This window comes from Pogona vitticeps, chromosome 3 (genome assembly GCF_051106095.1).
Source record: "Pogona vitticeps strain Pit_001003342236 chromosome 3, PviZW2.1, whole genome shotgun sequence".
In the NCBI taxonomy this organism is placed as follows: Eukaryota; Metazoa; Chordata; class Lepidosauria; order Squamata; family Agamidae; genus Pogona; species Pogona vitticeps.
In genome coordinates, this window is record NC_135785.1 from 5,577,205 (window position 1) to 5,601,067 (window position 23,863).

The window sequence follows — 23,863 nt, forward strand, 5'->3', positions numbered from 1 at the left end:
TTAGTTCCAAAAAAAGTCTTGCCCCCTAGCATGACTCGTGGTTCACTAAAGGCATGGTACTCCCGAAATTCCAAATTTTCAAAGCTTTTGAAGGAAATGGCAAAGAACGGTTGTTTCTGCACATGGCACATGGCATGTAAGGTCACTGCCTCTGTCTAATGCTAGAGCCGGCCCTGTTCATTTCTGTCCTGGCGTTGAAGGATAGCATCACCAGGATAGCATCACCGGGGGGGGGGGGGGGAGATCCAGACATACAGCTTGTGTGTTTTCACCCTCATCATTCTGCCTTCGGCATTCACTCAATGATGGACCACAGCTCCCATCATCCTCACACCACATGAAAGCTGTAGTCCAAGACACATCTCAAGGGTATCCTTCGGATGGAAGGGCTGGCCGAAGCGAAGAGAAAGCCCAAGGTCGCTCAAGACGTTTCATAGGTGGGATGGGATTTGAACTGGCATCTCCTCACTTCTAATCCACTCCGGCCACTCTACCATACTGCCAGTTGAACACCCTGCCCACAGAAACTCACCCGGCACCAAACCTGACATTTTTGCAGGGGAAAACGTCTTTACTTTCCATAGTTCTCCCTCGTATCGCCCCATTTTTAGAAAAAAAAAATTTCTGGACTTCAGCGTTTAGCTTGTGAGTCAGTGTTTTTCTGAGGACCTCCAGAGTGAGGTTCTACAGCACTTATTAGTTTATTGTTTTAATATGTTTGCTGCCCCGGGAGCTGTTAAAAATAAAGGATGTCAAGAGTCTGCTACATAAATTAATAAGCAGGGTTGTAAGCAGTTTTGAATACACCATTCTCTCAAGAGACTGCAAACACCACCGGATTCAGCAGACAGATATTCAGAGCAAACCGTTTCTAAAGCATTTACTACATCTGTCTGCTAGAGTATGGAAGCAAATAGGTTTTTTGAGCTGACAGGGAGATTGAGGGAGATTCAGTCAAAACAAGCAACTTTTCTGAGCTTTGCAGTCAGTATTATCCTTTACTCTGTCAAGCACAGGCAGGACTGTCTGTCTTAATTTCTTTGAGCAGATAATTGTATGAAGAGCCTGTTGGTTTCCAGACAAAAATGGTCTTCTCTGACAGGTGATTTTAAAAAAAGAAAGATCCATGGAGAAAATCTAAGATTGCTAGACAAAGCAGTTATTATCTTCCTTTTAGGGGGTTATTTCTTAAACAAGCTCTGGGGAGCGACGATTTAAAATGAGTAGGTCTTATAGCTGGCCCACAATTTATAGGATTCGAAAATTAGCAATACGTCATGGGAAAAGTTAATAATTTCCTCTAAAAGCAAACTCAGAAGTCGAATGGTTCCAGAAGCAAAATGGGTTCCGTTCATAACTCGGGAAAAATACTTTTTGTGACTACAGCTTCCAGCATTCAGTAGCCAACATGTGCAACAGTTAGGGCAGGTGGGAGAGGAGATAGAGGATTCTGGAAGTTGTAGTGCAAAAATGTAACTTCTCCAGACTTTACGATCTGTCTTACTGTGTCATAGGGTCACATAAATGGATTAAATAAGCCTATGACAAAATACCTTCAAATGCAAATCATACCCGCCAAGTTGCCCCCCCCGTGCAACCAATTTTGCCCCATTTCTCTTGTTTTATGCCTTAGAATCACAGAATCGTGGAGTTGGAAGGGAGCTTATAAGGCCATCGAGTCCAACCCCCTGCTCAGTGGAGAAATCCAGACCAAAGCAGATCGGACAGAGGGTGGTCCAACTTTCTCTTGAAGGCCCCCAGCGTTGGAGCGCTCATCACCTTCCCAATGTCCGTTGTCTTACTGCTCTAACAGTTGAGGTTTTTCCTGATATTCAGCTAAATCTGGCTTCCTGTCACTTGAGTCCATTATTATTTAAAAGTTAAGAAAACTAAAAGTGAGTGACTGAGCAGTTTGTTTCTTGCATGAACCTCTTCCACAGAAGACGTGGTTGAGCGTATGAAGCCTGTGACTGGCTGCAGCTTCCCAGAACACAAAGCTATCCTGGCCAACCATGATTTATTTCTCCTCATCCCTCTTATACGTGGGCTCCTACCTTAGCCTTGCTGGTGGAGGAGAAGTACTCCTCCACAAACAGGGCGCCCAGAGCCATCCCAAAATGCTTGTTGGCCTGGCTCAGACAGATCTTCCCCAGCTCCTGCTGCTTCTCGGCTCCTTCCATCTCTTTGGCCAGCTCATGGATGGCGTCCCGAAACGGGGTGGACAAGTGTTCACTCAGCACCACGGCAATGCGCCACAGCATGTAGTTATGAAGGATCCTGGAAAAGAATGAGCGCAAGGTGGACAGAGGTTGGAGAGAACACAGCAGACCCCAGGACCCTTGCTGGGTAAAGTGTACGGCTGATCATATTGGAGAAGACCCCAACCTGCCTGTAGAAATCAAGCCGGTCAGGGAAATGGGTTCATCTCAACTTCTGCTCCAAAATGTATTTCCCTCCCCCACCATGCAGTGAGAGAGGCCTTCTTCAAGCATGCAGACCTTAAGGGTCAGGTTTGATGAACGGATCATGTGGGACAAAGAAAATATAGCAGAATCCCCAGTAGCAGGGATTCAAGAGAGTAGAATAATAGAAACAGGTATGGGGCACATATCCGTTTAAAATCAAGTAAATTTAGGGGTTAAGAAGAATCATCCGAATCATCGCTTCTCTTGGACTCCAGTTCCTATCTGCCACAGCCAACACAGCCCATGGACCAATGTGATGGGAACTGTAGTCCAGACCCAGGGGAGGACCAACCATGTCCTGTTTTAGAGAGATCAGAGATTAGAAAAGCAAACTTTCTGTGGAGTAAACGCCCCAGAAAACCTCCAATTCCCAACCACTGGGGGATTTTTTTCCCCTGAGTTCTGTATTATTTTGAGCTCTGAGAGAAATCCAAGATGGAGGGAATACTGGTGAAATGGAAGATTTCCATGCCAGCGGCCACTGAACGGAAGTGGAAGTACTTTCCAACCTGTTGGGTGGCACGCACAAAGCTTAATATCGTCCAACAGCCCTTGGAGGTGGGCTAGGCTGCGGGATCACGACTAAGCCCCCCCCCCAAAAGCATCTTTAATTAAGACAAACCATGAGCCTCAAACTTGAATGAAGGTTTCCCCTCTCCTAGTCACTCCACCGATGAATTAACACAGTGGGAGCGACCAGCTACGTCCCCGTTATCCCCCCTCTATTTTCAGAGCCATAGAAGAGGTTTCACCAAATGATAACATCCCACCAATGGATGGAGACCTATGAAAAGGCCACCACAAACTCCTTGGAAAGAATGGAGGAAGTGGGTGACAGGCAAGAGAGCAAGCAGGCGGGGCCCCATATTAGCTCCCTTTTGCTGTGGCTAATGTCAACTTAGCGCTGGGGGGGGGATCCCAGATCCTCACCTAATAGGTGTGGTGTGGATGAGCTCCGACACCCGCTGCATGTAGTCCGTGGCCAGCAGCACCACCTCCTCCTCCTCGGAAAAATTCTCGTGGAATATCCGGTCGAGCAGCCGCTTCCATTTCAGCTGGCGGGGATACAAAGAAGGGGGCCATGATGAGCGGCAGGGTTTCCCCCATAGCACTTGTGAATTTCTGCAAAGTGACTTTTCCGGACAGTCTCTGTGGGTTGTGGTGGCGCTGCGGGCTAAACCGCAGAAGCTTGTGCTGCAGGGTCAGAAGACCAGCAGTCGTAAGATCGAATCCACGTGATGGAGTGAGAGCCCGTCACTTGTCCCAGCTCCCGCCAACCTAGCGGTTCGAAAGCATGCAAATGCAAGTAGATAAATAGGGACCACTTCGGTGGGAAGGTAACAGCATTCCGTGTCTAAGTCGCACTGGCCATGTGACCACGGAAGATTGTCTTTGGACAAACGCTGGCTCTATGGCTTGGAAATGGGGATGAGCGCCGCCCCCTAGAGTCGAACACGACTGGACAAAAATTGTCAAGGGGAACCTTTACCTTTACCTCTCTGGGTTGTATAGGAGGGGCAACAGGGGGGCTTGGCCAGAATCAAGAACAGTAGGACACACACACCCATATCTGCAGGGGTAGACTCACGAGACTTTTCTCTTCATCCCGTTGCCACTCTCCTCTCAATTTTTCCCCTGACTGCTTGTCGCTTTCCTAAAAGTGTTTACCAGTTTCATACCCCGCCCCAAACTTACATTAGGCATGATGCGCTGCAACTCTCCCAGCGTCACCTTATTGTACATGGAATTAATGTCCCTGCGGAGGTCGTCGTACTCAGAGACTGTGATCTGTAAAATGCAGGGAGGGGGGGATTTAAGGGGAGGAAATTTATCTATTTATTCATTGATTTCATTCATTCATTCATTCATTCATTCATTCATTCATTCATTCATATTTTTATCCATCCCAACTAATAATGAAGCTACTATTCTGGGCAGCTAACAAACAACAAGACTTAACAATAATAGAAGGCAATTTTAAAAATGACATAGGGAAGGAAAAGAAGAAGAAATAGCAAAAGGGGGGTGGGAGTTCCAAATTCCAGGACCAAGGTAAGCATGATCCAAGGGTGCAGGAGTCAAAGGAACCAAATAGATTACAAAACAAAAAAAAATTCATGGCAAGCAGGTCCACCCCAGCTGTACCATAACAGATAAGAAGATGAGAAACTGCCTTCCGCCCTGCCGCCCAATGCCATCCGTCTGGGCAAATGCTCCAGAGGAAGGGCGAGGGAATCCAAAGGTGTGGGTCTGAGGTCTGAAACAGCGTCACCTCTGAGTGGATGTCAGTTATAAAGAACAGGAGGCTACATTCAGGATCCTGCTGCATTTTGTGGTCGTAAATTTCTTATGCTTTTCCCTTGGCTTCAGGAGGTTCCCCTTTGCATGCCTCCTCTTGTGCTGTGTACAAACTTGCTTGTGCAAAGGGTTGCACAATCAGCTGCACAAGAGGGGCCTGTCTAGAGCAAGGAGACGCTTGCACGCTGGACAGTGCAACCCTACCTACACAAATCGGTTATAGCAGTTTGGTATCATTTTAGCTGTCTCCTCTCTTCATCCTACAAAGCCCTTCAATTTAGAATTTGGCCAGAGACTCAGAATTCTTTGCAGGAGAGCTGTCGTACTCTCCCCTGAACTCAGAGGACATATAAATTACAAATGCCAGGATTCCACCAGACGGCTTCCTAGCAGCGGAAGTGGGTATTCAGCTGTCATCGCTGCATATTGCAGGTGGTTTCCACCTAGTTCGGCATGCTGGAAACCGTTGCAGAGTTTTGAATTTCTGATTAAATTCCTCTGGGTGCTCAGCAGAAGTGCAGAGATTCACAGAGCAGAATTAGCTTCAAGTTTCCCAAAGCAGACCACCCCTTTTCTTCTCATCAGCTGGAGCTTACAATCTCAGTGACTAACTCTAGAGACATTTCAGCTTTTCTTTTGGCTTGTGTGCCACTCACACACAAGGAGACAAAGTTGTACACCACCCAACATTTCTACCCCACCTTTCTCCTTAAGAGGAACCAAGGCGGCTTACATCATTAAAAGACACCATTGAAGCTAACAATAGAGAATACACAAATACTAAAAAGGATCAAATAAATACCATGCTAAGAAACATAAGCAACACCAAAACACATTCAATCTCCTGTTAAACATATTATATGAATAGTGGCAGAACTAATTTCTGGCACATTAACAAGGAGATCTGACATATATATTTATTTATTTTCAGCTAAAAAGAAGCAAAGATGATGGAAGCAACTCCATCCGCCGAAACTTGCGGAGAAGAGGCTTCTCCTGCGTGCGGAAGGACAGCAAAGATGGGGCCAGGCTGGCCTTCAGTGGGAGGGAGTTCCAAAGTCTGGGAGCAGCCGCAGTGAAGGGCTCTATCCTGTGTCCCCATCAAATGCACCTACGAAGGTGGCGGGACTGAGAGAAGGGCGTCCCCTGATGATCTTAATGCCTGGTCAGGCTCATAAAGGGAATTGTAAAAAAGGGACTTTTGGTGAACTGGTGTGCAATTGAGAAGGAATACGTTGCTGATGCTCACTTACATTGGCCAGCCGCTGTTCCAACTGCAGGATCTCATTGGCTTTCTGCTCCACGTGTTCTGCACCCAGGAGACTCAGCAGACGCTCCATGAACACCCGATAGGCAGCTAAGATCTAGGGAGGAGCGAGGCCATTCATCAAAAAACAAGACTGGGGAGTCCACGGCTAGGTTAGGCAGGCAGGTTGGAAATCCCCTCTGGGAGCACGTTTACACTGCAAATGGCATGAATTTCCAAGCGGCTGTTGTGTCAAGAGCAGCGGATTGAGCCGTGCCATTCAGCAGTCCCAGAAACCAAAAGCAATCGGCTCGTCCTGTTACAGGCTGGCATCTTGCGAGGGGAGGTTGTGATTTCATGAGACAGAGAGTCAAGAGATCTCTCAGTGGCGCTGAACCCTGTTGATTTGCCGGCCCTCGCCGACCAGACTCATTCAGCAGTCCTTAGGCTTTAACCCTGCAAGATGATCTTCCTCTTTTCGCCCTCGCTGGGAAAGGAAGAAAACCACGGGAAATCTGGGGCCCTGCTGGGACAGGGGCTGAGAATGAACCAAAAAGGACTCCAGGTTGCAAATCATCCAGGGACCCTCTAGATCAGTGCTTAACCAACCTTGGGTCTCCAGATGTTCTTGGACTCCAACTCCCAGAAATCCTGGCCAGCACAGCCAGCAGTGAAGGCTTCTGGGAACTGCAGTCCAAGAACACCTGAGAGACGCAAGATTATGAACCACAAAGCTAGACAGACATATGAAGGAAGCTGGCTTACTCCATGGACAGAATTATAGTGGTGTCTCGCTTAACGATTGCCTCGTTAAACGACAAAACCACTTCATGACGATGTTTTTGCGATCGCTTTTGCAATCGCAAAACGATGGTCTAAATAGGGTTTTTTTGCTTTGCGATGATCGGTTCCCTGCTTCGGGAACCGATTCTTCGCAAAACAATGTTTTTTTAACAGCTGATAGGCGGTTTCAAAATGACCGCCAAGTAATTAAAATGGCTCCCCGCTGTGTTTAGGGATGGATTCCCCGCTTTACAGGCAGCGAAAATGACCCCCTCATGGAGGATCTTCGCTGGACAGTGAGTTTTTAGCCCATTGGAACACATTGAACCGGTTTCAATGCATTTCAATGGGCTTTTTCATTTCGCAAGACGATGCTTTCGTAAGACAGCAATTTTCGCAGAACGAATTAACATCGTCTTGCGAGGCACCACTGTACTCCGAAACACTGGCAAACGTTTTATTTAATTAGGTTACGATAATAGAAGGGCCCTGCATTGTCACACCCTGCCTTGGCATTGCTACTTTTCTTAAGAATGTGCTGCATTCTTTTTTTCTTAATGTTTAATAAAACTTAACTCCTCCTTATAACAAAATCTAACCTGTCTGGAGTTTTTTTCCCCCATCCTTTAGACATGGCACAAAATGTCCTAGATAATAAAGAGGGAGAAAAACCTGTAGAGCTTCGGTTTGCTGTCATTACTGAGTCCCCCAACTCTCACGGAGGTGGGGTTTCCAGATACATACACGGGTACCAAAAGGAGGGCATAGAAAGACGAACAAGAGGACAGAGGAGAACATAGTGAATGTTTCATTTAACAAACAGGAAGGGGGCCGACCAAGAAACAGTGGCTTCCGATTGGAAGCAAAGCAAATAAACCCGAACCCACCCCAGCTTGGCTGTGGGATCCCCTGGCTGCTTGCACTCTGCACAGTTTCAGAGGCAACCTTGCTAATCTGGATGCCCAAACAAGGCTCTGGCACAGGCAGAGGGAAAGCGGCACCAGGCAAAGCCGAACGAGGCAGCCTCCCGTCCCTGAGGGTCATAAGTTCAAGGCTGGGGAGTGTGGGAGTTGGAGTCCCCGAAAGGGACTTTGAACACACACAGTCCAGGCACTCGCCTTCTCATCGGGCGCTGCTTGCTCCTGCCTGGCTCAGCGGGCGGTGCTCCGCTCATGATGCTTTTCTGGGCTCCACGTGGGCTGGGCGGGCAAGGCGGATCGCCGAGCAGCTGCTGCCGCCTCACGAGGGGGCAAAGGCTGCACTCCATCACTGGCAGCAGGTAACAGGAGGGCGGGTGGGTGGGCAGGGGTGGGGAAAGACAGGGGGAGGGGGGTCCTTCCCCCTCTCCCCCTCCCATCCAAAATTATAACATATAATATACAAAAGCTGGACATTTAAAAAGTTTTTATCTTTGCCTGCCGGACGGAGGACATTAAGCTAAAAAGGAGGACATGTCCTCCTTTTGCTGGATGTCCGGCAACCCTACATGGAGGAGAAGAGATACCCAATCTGTGAAGTAGAAAGAGGTTTCTTTGACTTCTCTGGGTGAACTTTCTGAATGCTTCCTTGCAAAAAGGGGACTGCAGGAAAAACCTCTATGGGATGTAATATTCATTTCATTATGTTGATAGTTAGTTGCAAATAATGCTCTCCATGTAACTTATTCCAACTTATTATGAATGAAATTGTGGCACAGTGGTTAATCCTCACGGCACAGTGGTTAAACTGCTTACTGCAGCCAAAACTGTGCTCATGACCTGGGGTTCAATCCCAGGTAGCCGGCTCAAGGTTGACTCAGCCTTCTAGCCTTCCGAGGTCGGTAAAATGAGTATCCAGCTCGCTGGGGTGGGGGGCAATGTGTAGCCTGCATCATTAACTTGTAAACCAGAGAGTGCTTGAAGCGCTATGGGGTGGTATATAAGCAGCACGCTTTGCTTTTTGCTTTGCTTTACATTAGTATTTTCTCTGTACTTACAGTTGCTTAAAATCACAGACCTGCATATGCTGCTTTCTCTCTGCACACATACTTAGAAACCAACTGAACTGATCAACAGCAAGCAAACAACAGCCTCCGGCAGAGGAAAGAGAGGAAAATAAACACTCAGCAGAGAGGTGGGGCTCTCTTTGAATTCAGAGGCTGGAGTGAATGATTGGTTAGTGCTGGATAGATAGACAATCACACCAGCTCAGAAAGGTCCTCCTAGTTGCAAATACTTGCAGGCAGGTGGTAAGGTTGCAAATGTAAAACTATGATTGCAAATGTAAAACTACGATTGCACCCTTAGGAGGACACTTAGGCCAAGAACAGCCACTCTCAAAACTTACATGGGGGTGAGGGTGGAGTAAGCATTACATATCAAGATACAGTATATTTACCTGAGTGTACAAACTTTCCTCTCACCTTTTCGCTTTCCTCATCCTGTCCCAGGTAAAGCGTTCTCTCAGACAATGTCAGCCCATCTTGATCTATCTGCGAAAGAGGAGGGGGAAAAAATCCTCTGAAACAGCTAAGAAAACTTCTCTCATTCACCCGTTCCGGACAGGAGGTTCACTCAAGAGTTGCCCTCAAGATTTGCTCAATAAGGACTACGTAGCCTAGTTGGTTTCCCCCCTTTAATGTAGGGGTGGGCAACAGGCATGCCTTGAGCCACACATGGTCCCTCAAGGGTAATTTTGTGGTCCTTGGACCCATCAGCTCTCTGTATTTCCTCCACCAAGGGAGGGGGGATGAATTTCTGCTTCCCAGACTCCCCAGAGGCAGTGGCCAAGCTGTTAAGACAGAGAGACTCCCTATCGTGTTTTAAAGCAGCACAATAACCAAAATAGATTTTTCAGACTTTTCCAGTTGCATTTTTCCACCTCAAGAGGATTCGTGGGATGGAAACCGAAATTCCCGCCTACTGCTTCAATGTGCCCCACTCCATTTTGAAGTTAGGGACAATTCCGCCCTCCCCCCCAGGCATCTGGCACTTCACTCATCCTTCACAATTTCAAAAAAAAATGGACAGTGGTTCTGAGATCTCTGTGGCCAGTTCCTCTAATACTCTTGGATGCAGTTCCTCCAACCCTGGGAATTTGAATTCATTCAAGGTAATGAAATGCACGGACTATTTGTTTCTCAATGTCAAGCTGCAATCTTATCCCCTCCCTTTCTACGTCACATTTGCCTGGAGGAGCATAGACTGCCTTTTGGGAGAAGACCGAGGTGAAGACGGAACGGAACACCTCTGCCTTTTCATTGTCCTCTGTTATCATTTTCCTATCCCCACTGGGTCGCTTAGCCATCATTTCTTTTCTCTGTCTTTTGCTACACACATACCCGAAGAATGCTTTTTTTGTTGCCTTTATCATCTCTTACTAACCTCAGCTCATTCTCAGCTTTTGCCTTTCTATTGCCTGCAATTCTTTGATCCTTGTCTGTAGTATTCCTTTGTATCCTGACTTTCCTTCTGCTTCTTATATGTGTCTTTCTTTTGTTTTCAAAGGTCCTCCCTGAGTTTTTTGTGAAGCCACACTGGTCTTGTTTTCCTGTCTTCCATCTTTTTTTTTTCTTGTTGGAATTATTTTTAGCTGCACCTTTAGCATTTCCTTTTTAGCAGCTCCCACCCATATTGGATTCCTTTTACTGTTAGGTTCTCCTGCCCTGGGATCTTACCTATCCTTGTTCTGAGTTTATTAAACTGGCTTTCCTAAAGCCCAGTGTATATGTGCAGCTACACTCTGCTTTTGCTTCCTTTGAAATCAAGAACTCGAGTGTAACTTGGTTAGTATCAAATCCAGGATAGTTAATCCTTTAGTTTTTCCCCCCTCCACTTTTTGTAGGAGAAAACGATCAGCCATACAAGTCAGGAATTTCTTGGAAGGGCCATATTGGGCTGAATTTGCCTCCGAACGGATGACAGGATAATTGAAATCAACATTGGGTCTCTTTGAAATCCTTGCAATTTGTTTGCCAAACGTTTCATCCACATCTTCTCTTCGATTGAGCAGTCGGTAGAAGACTCCGACTACCATGTTCCTTTTTCCCCCCACCCCAATTATATTAACCCAGATGCTATCAATGAGACAACCAGCCTGGTCTCCCTATATTTCTTGCAGAAATATTATTTTTGACATATAGTTTGACTAGATTCTACCTCCTCTTCTGTTCTAGTCTCACTTGGGGCAACTATCATAGCAATCCATTATGAATGCAAGATTAATTGAGAAGTTCAAAGGAAATACGTTTTCCTTCATTTTCTATGGCTACAACCACCTATTGTCTTGCTTAGTTGCAAGAGACGATTGTGCACACAATATACCCTGTTTCCTGGGCTGTGTGCCTGGTGTCTGGTCTTCCTTGCTAGTATGACGGATTGCCCATGTGGCTGCCCATCGCCGGAGAAAGGGTAAAACAATGGCTTTACGTACATGACAAATTGCAAACTAGGATTCTAGCACTTTTTAAAATTTACTTCCCCTCACCCCTCTCACCGATTTCTTTAAATACCACAAACAGTCTTGTGTGTTTTATATGCGGTCAAGTGGGAACTGACTTCTGGCCATCCTAATCAGGATTTCAAGATGGTGAATTTACATGGGCGAGAAGGGATTTGAACGCACATCTCCCGAGTCCCAGTTCTTCGCTCCACCCTACAAATGAGCATCGCCCCCGGGATGATGCTGTAGGCATGTTGTCTGAGCAACAGCAGACAAAAGCATTGTGCGCAGGGGCCTGGACCCATTCTGCCTCCTTTCTTCCTTTGGCTGCTTTTATCATCTCTCTGTGCGTCCTTATTCCTTCTGAGTGTACTCTTGCGCTTCTCTCTCTCTCTCTCTCCTGGATCTTTTCATTTCCTGCCTTCCTCTTTGTCTGCCACGGGCAGCAATAATGCCTCTTACGTCTGCCTGGAGATGCGGCTGCTTCGGGCCCAAGCGGGAGCCCGTCGGCGAGGTTGCGGCTTTGTGTCGCCGCGCAGGCGGAAAAAAACAAGCTTTGTTGCTGATGCTGAGTTTCTCAATGGAGGGTGGCTGGGTTTTAACGTCCCTCTGGACGTCGCCCTTTCCCGTCCGCCCAAATCCCCGGTTTTAGAACTTAATTAACTATTGATGTCACCCGTCTCTTTTTGACTCAGATGATAACTGAAGAAATGTGCCAGAAGGAGCCCATGACGGCGAGATTCGTAATCATCAGATGGGAAAAATAAAGGGCAAGATTCGTGTAGCTTTTGGTTACTGGCGTTTAGCTCACACCCGCAATTTGCGGGCTAGTTTATATACGGGGAAGGTGACATCTCTGCAATCTGCGGAGGAGGCACTCTGCACAGGCTCAGAGGTTAGCAGTTCTTTAGAGTTATGTCCGAGGGAAGTTGGCATTCACCCGAAGAGAACTGTTGACTTTGATTTTGCAGGAGCGATCAATCAACACCGGATTTTAACCCAAACTTTAAAGGAGCTTTCCGCTTTAAAGGGTGCTGAACTTCTTCGAAGAGCAAGGCTTTGATACTTCAGATCATCCCTGTAGAGTTGACACTAACACCCCATCATCCTTGGGGAAACTGGAGTCTCTCCAGCCTCCTCAGACTCTGTACATGCTCAGAAGCTGTCAGCGCATCTTATGTGACCTGAGCAAGGGAACCTCAAACCAAAACATTCCTGACTAATAGACAGAGACAACTGGACTTCCACCACCGCCCCGATTCCCACCCCTAATTTTCCTTCAAATTATGCTGCTCTCTCCCTGCCTTCTCCAGTACTGGACGGCATTCAAATGAAAGAAAAGCTTCTCCTGTCGAGAAGTAATCAGCTAATGGCGGCAGCGGCTGCAAGCCCAGCCTTGCCAAGGAAGAATCAATCACAAGACCAGTCAGAGGCACCAAAATAATTGATTTATTCAAATCAGCTTGGCCTCGCTTGTTTCCCCCCTCCTGGGAACAAAGCCCTGGGGACTTACAAGGGCTCCAGATGCCTCCAGAAAAGGGACCGTGGGAAGGGCTGTGTCTCTTTTGTCATTCCGTGATCCTGCTGAATCCTGATAATAATTCAGTGTCCTAAGATTGTTGGCTGTTGCAAGTTTCTAGTCCTTATGGGTGAAGTTGAAAAGACCCTGGTTTTGGTCACTGGGGAAATCTGCAACACAGGGAAAGGGCTGCCAACCACATGTTTTGTTGGGGGAAGGCATGCGTGTTCAATGTACCCCATGTGCAGAGTTTAATTTGTCTAGGTTTCAGAAAGAAGGTCTAGCAAATAGGAATGACAAGAATTCTTTGTGGGACTGCTTGAATTTTCTTAGTATCCCAAGCTAGATGCACTGAATCATTGACACGCTATTCAGCAGCTTTTTCTCTAGGGGGTATACTCTAATTTTCCAAGGCAATGATGCTGGAAAAAAAATTAAAGGCAGCAGGAAAAGAGGAAGGCCAAATATGAGATGGATGGACCCCATCAGCAACCAAATTGCTAACTTGCGCTGGATTATGGAGAAAGCCAGAGAGTTCCAGAAAAATATCTACTTCTGCTTCATTGACTATGCCAAAGCCTTTGACTGTGTGGACCACAGCAAACTATGGCAAGTCCTTAAAGAAATGGGAGTGCCTGACCACCTTATCTACAGTATCTCCTGAGAAATCTGTATGTAGGACAGGAAGCCACAGTTAGAACTGGATGTGAAACAACTGATTGGTTCAAAATTGGGAAAGGAGTACAACAAGGCTGTATATTGTCCCCCAGCTTATTTAACTTATATGCAGAATACATCATGCGGAAGGCTGGACTGGATGAAACCCAAGCCGGAATTAAGATTGCCGGAAGAAATATCAACAACCTCCGATATGCAGATGACACCACTCTGATGGCAGAAAGTGAGGAGGAATTAGAGAACCTTGTAATGAGGGTGAAAGAGGAGAGTGCAAAAAACGGTCTGAAACTCAACATCAAAAAAACTAAGATCATGGCCACTGGTCCCATCACCTGCCGGGAAATAGAAGGGGAAGATATGGAGGCAGTGACAGATTTTATTTTCTTGGGCTCCGTGATCACTGCAGATGGAGACAGCAGCCCCGAAATTAAAAGACGCCTGCTTCTTGGGAGGAAAGCGATGACAAATCTTGACAGCATCTTAAAAAGCAGAGACATCACCTTGCCAACAAAAGTCCGAATAGTCAAAGCTATGGTTTTTCCTGTTGTGATGTATGGAAGTGAGAGCTGGACCATAAAGAAAGCAGACCACCGAAGAATTGATGCCTTTGAATTGTGGTGCTGGAGGAGGCTCTTGAGAATCCCCTGGACTGCAAGGAGAACAAACCTATCAGTTCTAAAGGAAATCAACCCTGAGTGCTCACTGGAAGGACAGATCCTGAAGCTGAGGCTCTAGTACTTTGGCCATCTCATGAGAAGAAAAGAGTCCTTGGAAAAAACTTTGATGTTAGGAAAGTGTGAAGGCAAGGGGAGAAGGGGACGACAGAGGACGAGATGGGTGGACAGGGTCACCGAAGCAACCAACATGAATTTGACCCAACTCCGGGAGGCAGTGGAAGACAGGAGGGCCTGGCGTGCTCTGGTCCATGGGGTCACAAAGAGTCGGACACGACTAAACGACTAAACACACGGACCCCATCAAGGAAGCCACAGCCTTAAGTTTGCAAGACCTAAGCAGAGTTGTTAATGATAGGTCCTTTCATGCATTGTCAGGTCAGGGGTCTCCCTTTTCCCCAAAATTAAATAAAATAAGTAGGATCTTTAAAAAAAAAAAACCCTGCTTATTTCCGATGCAAGAGACTAACACATTATGTCCCTCATCCCCACCCTCACTAGAAGCATTGTCTCTTGAGTATTGTGGCGATTTGTAATGCATTGTACTGTCCTTTTCCCCCCAACATGTGGGTTTTAATTGATTTTATATCATTAGCAATCTCGAAGGCTATGTGAGCCAAAAGGCAAGTTATAAATGGGTAATTAAATGCATGGAATTTATTTTAATTCCCCCCCCCCCGCAAAGCATGGGCGGTGGCTGGGGGCTGCTATGCAGAGCTGCTGATCTGCAAGAGGAGGACGAGGACAGATGACATTTCCGGCCGGGCCTCGTTCCCGATTCGCCTCTTCATGAACAGAGAAATACTGCTGTGAAAAAAATAAGCACAGTTGTTTCTGTGCAGAAGCTGCACCCCCTTTTTTTTCAGCAGGAGAAGCTCTCGGTTAAAAATAATAGCAGTCATTAGTGCTTGCTTACATAGCATTTTAATCCCCCCGTTTCTTTCTTTGTTCAAAATACTTTAGCAAGATTATGTTCTTTTACAACGTAGTAAGGTGGCCTTCCTTCTCCTTCCAGAGCTGGGGAAAGTTCCTGTTCTGGACCACAACCTCCAGAATCCTCCAGCAAGCCTGGCCACTGACTGTATTTTGTGCATGGGGGATTATGGAGGTCGTAGTCCGTCCCTGCCTCTCTACTGCAGTTTGTGGGCAGGCATCATTATCCAATATTGTCACAACAATGCTAGCTGGGGATGATGAGAGTTGCGACCCATCTCTGCTGGAAGGTGTCAGATTAGGGATGGTTGGACTGTATGGTGATCGTTCCAGCCACGGGCTTTCTCAATACAGTGGTGCTCCGCTTAACAATTACCTCGTTAAACGACGAAACCACTTTACGATGAAGTTTTTGAGATCGCTATTGCGATCGCAAAACGATGTTCCTATGGGAAAAAATCGCTTAACAATGATTGGTTCCCTGCTTCGGGAACCGATTTTTCGCTAGACGACAATTTCAAACAGCTGATCGTGGGCAGCCGCTGTGCAAAATGGCTCCCCGCGGTGTTTTAGGACAGATTTCTCGCTTTACAAGCACTGGAAAATGGCCGCCCTCTGGGGGATCTTCACAAAACGAGCAGGTATTTCGCCCATTGGAACGCATTGAACCAGTTTTCAAAGCATTTAAATGGTTTTTTTTTATTTTGCTTGATGAGGATTTCGCTTAACAGCGATCTGGACGGAACAAATTATCCTCGTCAAGCGAGGCACCACTGTACACACATTTCTGATGAAGGGCCAGGCCCAGGGAAAGCCTGTGGTCAACACTGCAGAGTTTTGAAATTTTGGTTAAATGCCTCCAGCTATGCAGCAGAAGGGCAGGGATTCAGAGAGCAGGCTGGCCTCAAATTCCCCAGAGTCGTCCACTCCTTTTCTCATTCACTGGTACTTACGGTCTCAGTTAGTCACCCTGAGACATTAGTAGGAGAACGAATCAAAGGGTTTCGTTGCTTACCATTGGACAGATCAAGCAGCAAACTGACCGATGTGACAGCTGTCAGCAAACAGACTCTAGAGAGAGCAAATGCTGAGCAGAGAGGTGGGGCTCTTTTTGAATTCAGAGGCAGGAGGGAACTACCGGTTAGTTTTCATGATTCTAGGTGCCCAACACAACGTGGAAAAGAGGTTCTCTGCCCCAAAACTCCTGCAATTGCAGCTGTCTAAAACCATCAATGCTGGGTCACAGGTTGAAGAATCAGGTTCTTCCCTGACTCCCCTCCTGCTTTCACGTCAGACTGTCATCACCCTGACGTTGCCTGTGTGTGTCACGGACGGTTTAACTCCAAGTCTTAAGGTGCGGTGCCGAAGTCACCGCGCAAGGTCAGAAAAGCAGATGCCGCTGGCACTGCCAGCTCAGCAGCGCGCCAGGAAATAAATGCGCCAGACAAAAACGGGACGGCTTGGATCCAGTTCTAAACATAAAGAAGCGACGAGAAGGACAGGACCGATATTATTCTAAGAATCCTTGATTAAGCTGGGAATCCCTCCGAGAAAACGGAGCCATCAGGGCTCAGAGGGGCCCAGCCAGGGAGAGGACAAAGGGACCGCAGGTGAAACGGAGAGGCTGAATATTACAACCCCCCCCTGCAAATTGGAAAGGAAAGGAGGCATAAAAGACACAGATGTCTGCCAGAGGTTATCAGGGGAGAGGTGGCAAGCTTTGATTTAAATGGGAAATTAAATCAACTGTAGAAGGGGAGGTAGAGAAGGGTCTCTGCTCAGAATTACAGCGGTTTAAAATGATCGATGCCCGCTGTGTTTTAAGGATGTGAGGATTTGAGGAGAGGAAGGCAAAATGCCCCAAATGTACCTCCTTTACTCATTTATGTAAAATATTTCTCCTCCCACCTCCATTTGGCAGCATTGATGGCCTGTCGCATATAGCGCTATTCATGCGCACGCGAGCCCATATCTATTGCGTTATGGAGGAGACGACCTTTTCTGTTGTCTTTGGTTTAGCAAACAGCCAACGTTGTCTCAGTCGGTGGCCAGGAAATCTTGGGAAATGGATATTCAGTGGCTGTTGATGGCCAGTGGAGGCGAGCTGTAGAATTTATCAATGGCTGATTTGGTTGGTTTAAAAAAAGAAAAATGAGCCAAGAAGTGATTCTGTAGCTGGAAAGTGGGAATCAGAGCTTTTGCCACCCGCTAAAACGTCCCAAGGACTTTAAGCGTGCTTGGGTAGGAAGGAAAACCGAGGCGTTCTACAAAGCTTGGGAGGGTTTATTTTAGGGGGGTAATAACCCACTCTCCTGGCAAACAGAAGGGGAAGATATGGAAGCAGTGACAGATTTCACTTTCTTGGGCTCCATGATCAGTGCAGATGGTAACAGCAGCCATGAAATTAAAAGACGCCTGCTTCTTGGGAGGAAAGCGATGACAAACCTAGAAAGCATCTTAAAAAGCAAAGACCTCACCTTCCCAACAAAGATCTGCATAGTCAAAGCTATGGTTTTTCCTGTAGCGATGTATGGAAGTAAGAGCTGGACCATAAAGAAAGCTGACTGCCGAAGAATTGATGCTTTTGAATTGTGGTGCTGGAGGAGGCTCTTGAGAGTCCCCTGGACTGCAAGGAGAACAAACCTCTCCATCTTGAAGGAAATCAACCATGAGTGCTCCCTAGAAGGACAGATCCTGAAGCTGAGGCTCCAATACTTTGGCCATCTCATGAGAAGAGCAGACTCCATGGAAAAGATGCTGATGTTAGGAAAGTGTGAAGGCAAGAGGAGAAGAGGGCGGGAGGCAGTGGAAGACAGGAGGGCCCGGCATGCTCTGGTCCATGGGGTCACGAAGAGTCACGACTAAACAACAACAAAACGTCCCAAAGACTTTAAGCGTGCTTGGGTAGGAAGGAAATCCAAGGCGTTTTACAAAGCTTGGGAGGGTTTTTAGGGGGGGGGGAATAATCCATTCACTAGGGGTCCTGACAGTTGTTAAAAGGTGTGATCACACAGGCATATCGCATTTTGGGCTCCTTGTGGCACAGTCCAGTGCAAGCCATTTCCCATGATGTCCAGGGAACAGCACACCTGCCAGACCCTGATCCATGTCCAAACTGGACTGTTTTGGTCCAGCCAGTGAGGCTCCTACTTTTAGGGCCAGGCTTAAGCCATTCCTCAATGGGCAGATGGGCTGATTTAAAGGAGATCCCTCCCAGCAAAGCAACTCTTCCCAGTGTGATCAGATGTGGATCTATCTTGCCATCCAATCCCACTCAAAGTTATCCTTTAAGGATTTTTGAAAAAGATGCCCCCTTATTCGTAATTTTTGAATATCACTTTTAAAATAATGTTCACCGCCATTATATACTCGTTGTTTTCAACTTTAAATATTGTCCTTCATTATTTTAAGCCGCTTTGGGTCCTTTTCAAGGAGAAAGGAGGGGATAAAAATATTTTAAATAATAAAATTAAATAAAATGGCTTGGTTGTGTCCATTACACCTAAGAATCAGAGAATCATGAAGTTGGAAGGGACCTATAAGGCCATTGAGTCCAACCTCTTGCTCAAGGCAGGAATCCAAATCAAAGGTTATCTAAGTTTCTCTTCAATGCCTCCAGTGTTGGAGTGCTCACCACCTAACAGTTAGGAGGTTTTTCCAGATATTCAGCTGAAATCCAGCATCCTGTAATGTGAGTCCATTGTTGCATGTTCTGCACTCTGGGGTGATCGAGAACAGATCCTGCCCCACCTCTGCATGACTCCCTTGTAAGTAAAGTGGTGCCTTGCTTAACGAGCGCACCATTTAACAACGAATCCGCATAGCAACCCGTTTTCTGCGGTCGCTAATGCAATTGCATTGCGATGTTTAAAGAGGCTAAACATCGCATTGCGATCATTTCTGCACCCGGCGGCCATTTTGGGAACAGCTGATCGGCGGTTCCAAAATGGCTGCCGGGTGCAGAAAATGGCCGCCTGCACCATTTTCGTGCCCTGCCTTGCTGACCGAGGGTGCGAAAATGGCGGCGCTATGGAGGAACTTCACAGAACGGTGAGTTTAAGAGCCATAGGAATGCATTAAACTAAATTTAATGCGTTTCTATGGCGTTTTCCGTTCCGTATAGCAATGTATCCCCATAGCGACGGTTAATCCGGAACGGATTAACCTCGCTATGCGGGGCACCACTGTATTTTAAAAGTGTGATCATGCCAAGTTTTTTCCATGTTTCCTCCTAGGATTCCAGTCCCCTGATCATCCTGGTTGCCTCCCTCTGAACTTGATCCAATTTATTGCCATCCTGCTTAAAGTGCTGTGTCCAGAACTGAGCACAGGACTCTAGAAGTAACCTTATACTGTTGCTACTGTGATCCAGAAGATCTGAATTCAAAGCCCTGTTTGGTCATGGAAACCGACTGCAAAAGGGTGGTGGGTAAATCACACCTTGAACATCTTGTAAATTGTGAACCCTTCCCTTAGGTAAAGGTAAAAGTAAAGGTTCCCCTTGACATTTAGTCCAGTCATGTCTGACTCTAGGGCGCGGTGCTCATCCCTGTCTCCAAGCCATAGAGCCAGTGCTTGTCCGAAGACAGTTTCTGTGGTCACGTGGCCAGCACAACTTAGACACAGAACGCCATGACCTTCCCACCGAGGTGGTACCTATTTATCTACTCGCCTTTTTACATGCTCTTGAACGGCTAGGTTGGCAGGAGCTGGGACAAGCGACGGGAGCTCCCTCCATCGCGTGGATTTGATCTTACGACGGCTGGTCTTCCGACCTTGCAGCACAGAGGCTTCTGCGCTTTAACCCGCAGGGCCACCCCGTTCCTTTGGGTTTAACCCTTCCCTTGGGTCCCCACAATTCAGAAGCAACTTGAAGATCCATAACAACTAGCTAGATTGCTTGTTACGCAACATGTAACTCGTTATGGGTAATGCCATTAATTGTAACCAATTGCTTGCAAGCTCTGGAGTAGTTACACCACAGGAGCTAAGACTGTGGTGTAACCACAAAGATCTCCAACCACCCCCAGAGGGAAAGTCACTGGTGAAAGAGAACCTAGGGGCCTGTTTTTCCGTTACTGTCTCTAACAAAGGCTTTTTGCTTTCCTCGTTATATGGAGTGGAGTCAATTAATCTTGACAGAAGGCTATTACCTCTCGTTTGGAGCCAAGCAGGGAGCGTCAAAGAGAAAGGAGCAGTGACGGCTCCGTCTCGCTGTCACCAGCAAGGCGCTCAGCTCCAGACAGACAGCTGCTCATGCCTGGCCCAGCATCGGCAGAGGAGGCCTTGCGGAAAGTTTGCTGTAAAAGCGCTCTGTGTGTGCGCGCACGTGTGCGTGCGTGCATGCATGCATGTCAGTGTAGTTTGCAACGACCATAAAAGCCATGCGACTCTCCGTCCTCTCCTGGTTTCTTGGCTGCCGTCTCCCTTTGGATTGACGGTTGATATTATGTTACTGACAGGAATAGGGAGGGGGTGATTGTCAGTTTTTTATGCTTCATGGGCCGAAATAATGTGTCTGGTTTTGGATAGCGTGTATCTTGACTTGGTAGAGCAAGGGGCACCATTTGCTGTGCTGCCTCAGGCAGCAAAATGCCTGAGGATGGCCTTGTTGCTAACCCAATCAGGGCCAGATGAGATAATACTGTTAGCACATCATTAGAAGCAAAGTTCTTTTAAGAGGTAAACGATGTATGTCTGTCCAAGCAGAAGCTTCCCTCCCTTTACATGCTGAAGTGTCGCTTGGTTTATTTGTATATGCGATCGTTCAGGCATCAAAGTTCATTTACATGTCTGATTGCTCAGGAGCTTTGCAGGAATTGTGTGCTTGGAGAAAAAATGTTGTACATGGTTCTCTTAATGTATAGTTGTACAACTTAAAAATACTATTCTTCCATTTGCAAACTACGTGTAACTACGCATCCTGTTTCTTGGCGATGCATTTCTCCTTTTGGGGACAGATCATGGGAGCAACTAGTTACAAATCGTAAGTTACTTATACAGTGGGGTCTCTACTTAAGAACGTCCCTACTTAAGAACAATTCCACTTAAGAACAGCTCCATTTGCTAAATTTTGCTTCTACTTGAGAACAAAAATCCAAGATAAGAACAGGAAAAAAAACTTTCCTGCTCTTTTTTTAACCTTAGGTCATCTTAGGTTTAAAAAATGTTCTCCCCCTAGTGGTAGAGTACGTATTAACCAGCTTTGCATTAGTTCCTATGGGAACTAATGCTTCAATGTACGAACGCACCTCTACATAACAAAAAAACAGCCAGAACAGATTAATTGGTTTTCAGTCCATTGCTTCAAAATTAGCTTCATCAGAAGTGCTTTTAACACTGTTCCCTGACCTAAGGGGGGAAAAAAAGAAAAAATATCCCCCTCTAGTGGTAGAAGGCGGAATAGCAGCTTCCTATTAGTTTCTATGGACAGAAAAGAGCAGATACAGATTAAATGGTTTTCAATGCATTCCTATGGGAAATGCAGATTCTACATAAGAACTTTTCCACTTGAGAACCACCTTCCAATACGGATTAAGTTCTTAAGTAGAGACCCCACTGTAGTTAAATGAAGGCTGACTGAATAGCTCAGTGAGTTAGCTATAGGTATTGAGACTTCAATTCCCTGCTCTGCCCCTATGGAGAACAACAAGGTTGTGTAGCCTTAGCCAGACTGCTTGGTCTCAGAGCCTCCCAGGAAGACAGAAATGGTAACTTATTTTAAACTCAGAAAACCCTGAAAGGTTCACTATAACTCAGAATGAACTTGATGGCACACTACTATTAGTATTACTACTAATATTATTATTTCTTTGGTATAACTAAGATATAACTAAGTTACATAGTGGAAGGTGACAAGGAATAATGTATTCTCGAAGGCTTTCACAGCCGGGATCTGATGGTTGTTGTGCGTTTTCTGGGCTCTTTGGCTGTGTTCTTAAGGTTTTTCTTCCTAACGTTTCTCCAGTCTCTGTGGCCTGCATCTTCAAAGGACAGGAGTCAAAACTCTGTCTGTGCTCTGGTGCAGTTTGTTTGGATAGTTGAGTATTTATAGCTGTGGGATCAGCTTTTGTCCTTTTCAAGAGATGGGTGATTATGGTGATCAGTGTGATTTTTGTGGTGGGTGTATTGTTGTGATAAGGGGTGGGAAATGATGTGTCACTGTGATTGATGGGTGTCGTTAGCTGGTCTTTTGTGTACAGTGATCACCAGTCCTTGTGGCTGGGTAGAGTTCGTTGACCTTTTGCAGGGTGTATTTTTCAGTGCTGGGAGCCAGGCTTTGTTCAGTTTTAAACTTTCTTCTTTTTTGTTGAAGCTTGTGCAATCTAACATAATGATTGCTGGTGTTGTCCAGTACTTCTGTCTCTTGAAATAGAATTTCATGTCATGTTCAGTTTGTTTTAGGGCATGTTCAGCTACTGCCAATTTTTCCAGTTATTTAGTTTGCAGTGTCTCTCATGTTCTTTGATTCTGGTGTGGGTGCTGCATTTTGTGGTTCCAATATATACCTGGCCACAACTGCAAGGTATCCGGTATACTGCATTGGTGAGGGGGTCCCTTTTGTCCTTTGCTGACCATAACATTTGTTGTATTTTTGTGGTGGGCTTGAATACTGTTTGTAGGTTGTGTTTTTTCAAAAGTTTCCCCATGCGGTTCGTGATCCCTTTGATGTATGGCAGAAATACTTTATTTGTGGGTGGCTGTTTTTCTTCTTCAGTTCGGTGTTGTTTTCTTGGTTGGATGGCTCTTGTGATTTCAGTTTTGGAGTAGCCATTTGCCTGTAGGGCCCAATTCAGATGGTTGAGTTCGGTGCTGAGAAACTGAGCGTCACCGTTCCGATTTGCACGGTCTACCAGTGTTTTGATTATGCCTCTTTTTTGCTGTGGGTGGTGGTTGGAGTTTTTGTGTACCGGTCTGTGTGGGTGGGTTTTCTGTAGACCTTGTGTCCCAATAGGAGGTCACGTTTGCGTAGGACCATGACATCTAAGAAAGGGAGTTGGCCCTCTATTTCTTTTTCCGTGGTGAATTGTATATTTGGGTGGATGACAAGTCAGTGCTTTTAGCAGGCAAATGAATTTTTTAAATGTAACTAAACACAACATTTTAAAATACTTTTTTTTTACTAACCAGGAGGCCAAGCAACTTTTTTAAAAGGGCAACTATAAAGTAATTGCCTTCGGAACCTTTATTAATTATTAATTTTATTAATTTTTAATTGTTCTTAATAACGAATGTTATTCGAACGCTGTTTTTATCTTTATATTTTGTAAGCCGCCCAGAGTAGATTCCCAAAACTAGATGAGCGGGGAATAAAAATTGAATGAATAAATGAATAAATAACCTCGTCTTCAACATTTCAGCCTTCAGAAAAAGTTCAGGCTTGATTTCATCTAGAACCCACCTGTTTGTCTTCTGGCAGTCCAGGTTAACTGCAAAGCCCTTTTCCAGCACCGCATTTGAAATGAATAAATTGTGAAGTTTAATGGGTTCTTAAGTTTAGTGATGAAGAGGGGGAAATGATTACTCCATGACCAGAGATTAGAAAAGTTAGGTTTTTGGAACTACAGTAGAACCCTCTTATCCACGGGATCAGTATCCACTGATGCACTTATCCACAGTCTGAAAATATTAAAAATATTAAAAGAAAAAAATCCCAAAAAACCCTATTTTCACATGCATTACCAAAATTGGCCATGAGAGGGAAGCAGTGACTTTGCTATGAATACTTGTTAATGAAGAACACGTAGCTTGGTCTCTAGCGGCCCTTAGTGGCCTATTTTGGTAATGCATGTAAAAAAATTTCCCCTTTTACCATGCTCTCCCTCCCTCCCTCCTTCCCTCTCTCTTT

General features: G+C 46.0%; 1 protein-coding gene across 1 annotated transcript in view; it reads right to left on the reverse strand.

Annotated features, from left to right (window-relative positions):
• ECEL1 (endothelin converting enzyme like 1) overlaps positions 1–23,863 on the reverse strand; it is a 61,628-nt gene that overhangs the window by 23,902 nt on the left and 13,863 nt on the right. The window contains exons 3-7 of the mRNA XM_078389738.1: positions 9,194–9,262; positions 6,017–6,127; positions 4,161–4,253; positions 3,396–3,520; positions 2,055–2,277 (exon numbers count right to left, since the gene is read on the reverse strand). Coding sequence (XP_078245864.1) covers positions 2,055–2,277; positions 3,396–3,520; positions 4,161–4,253; positions 6,017–6,127; positions 9,194–9,262 — 621 coding nt within the window. The remainder of the gene's footprint in view (positions 1–2,054; positions 2,278–3,395; positions 3,521–4,160; positions 4,254–6,016; positions 6,128–9,193; positions 9,263–23,863) is intronic.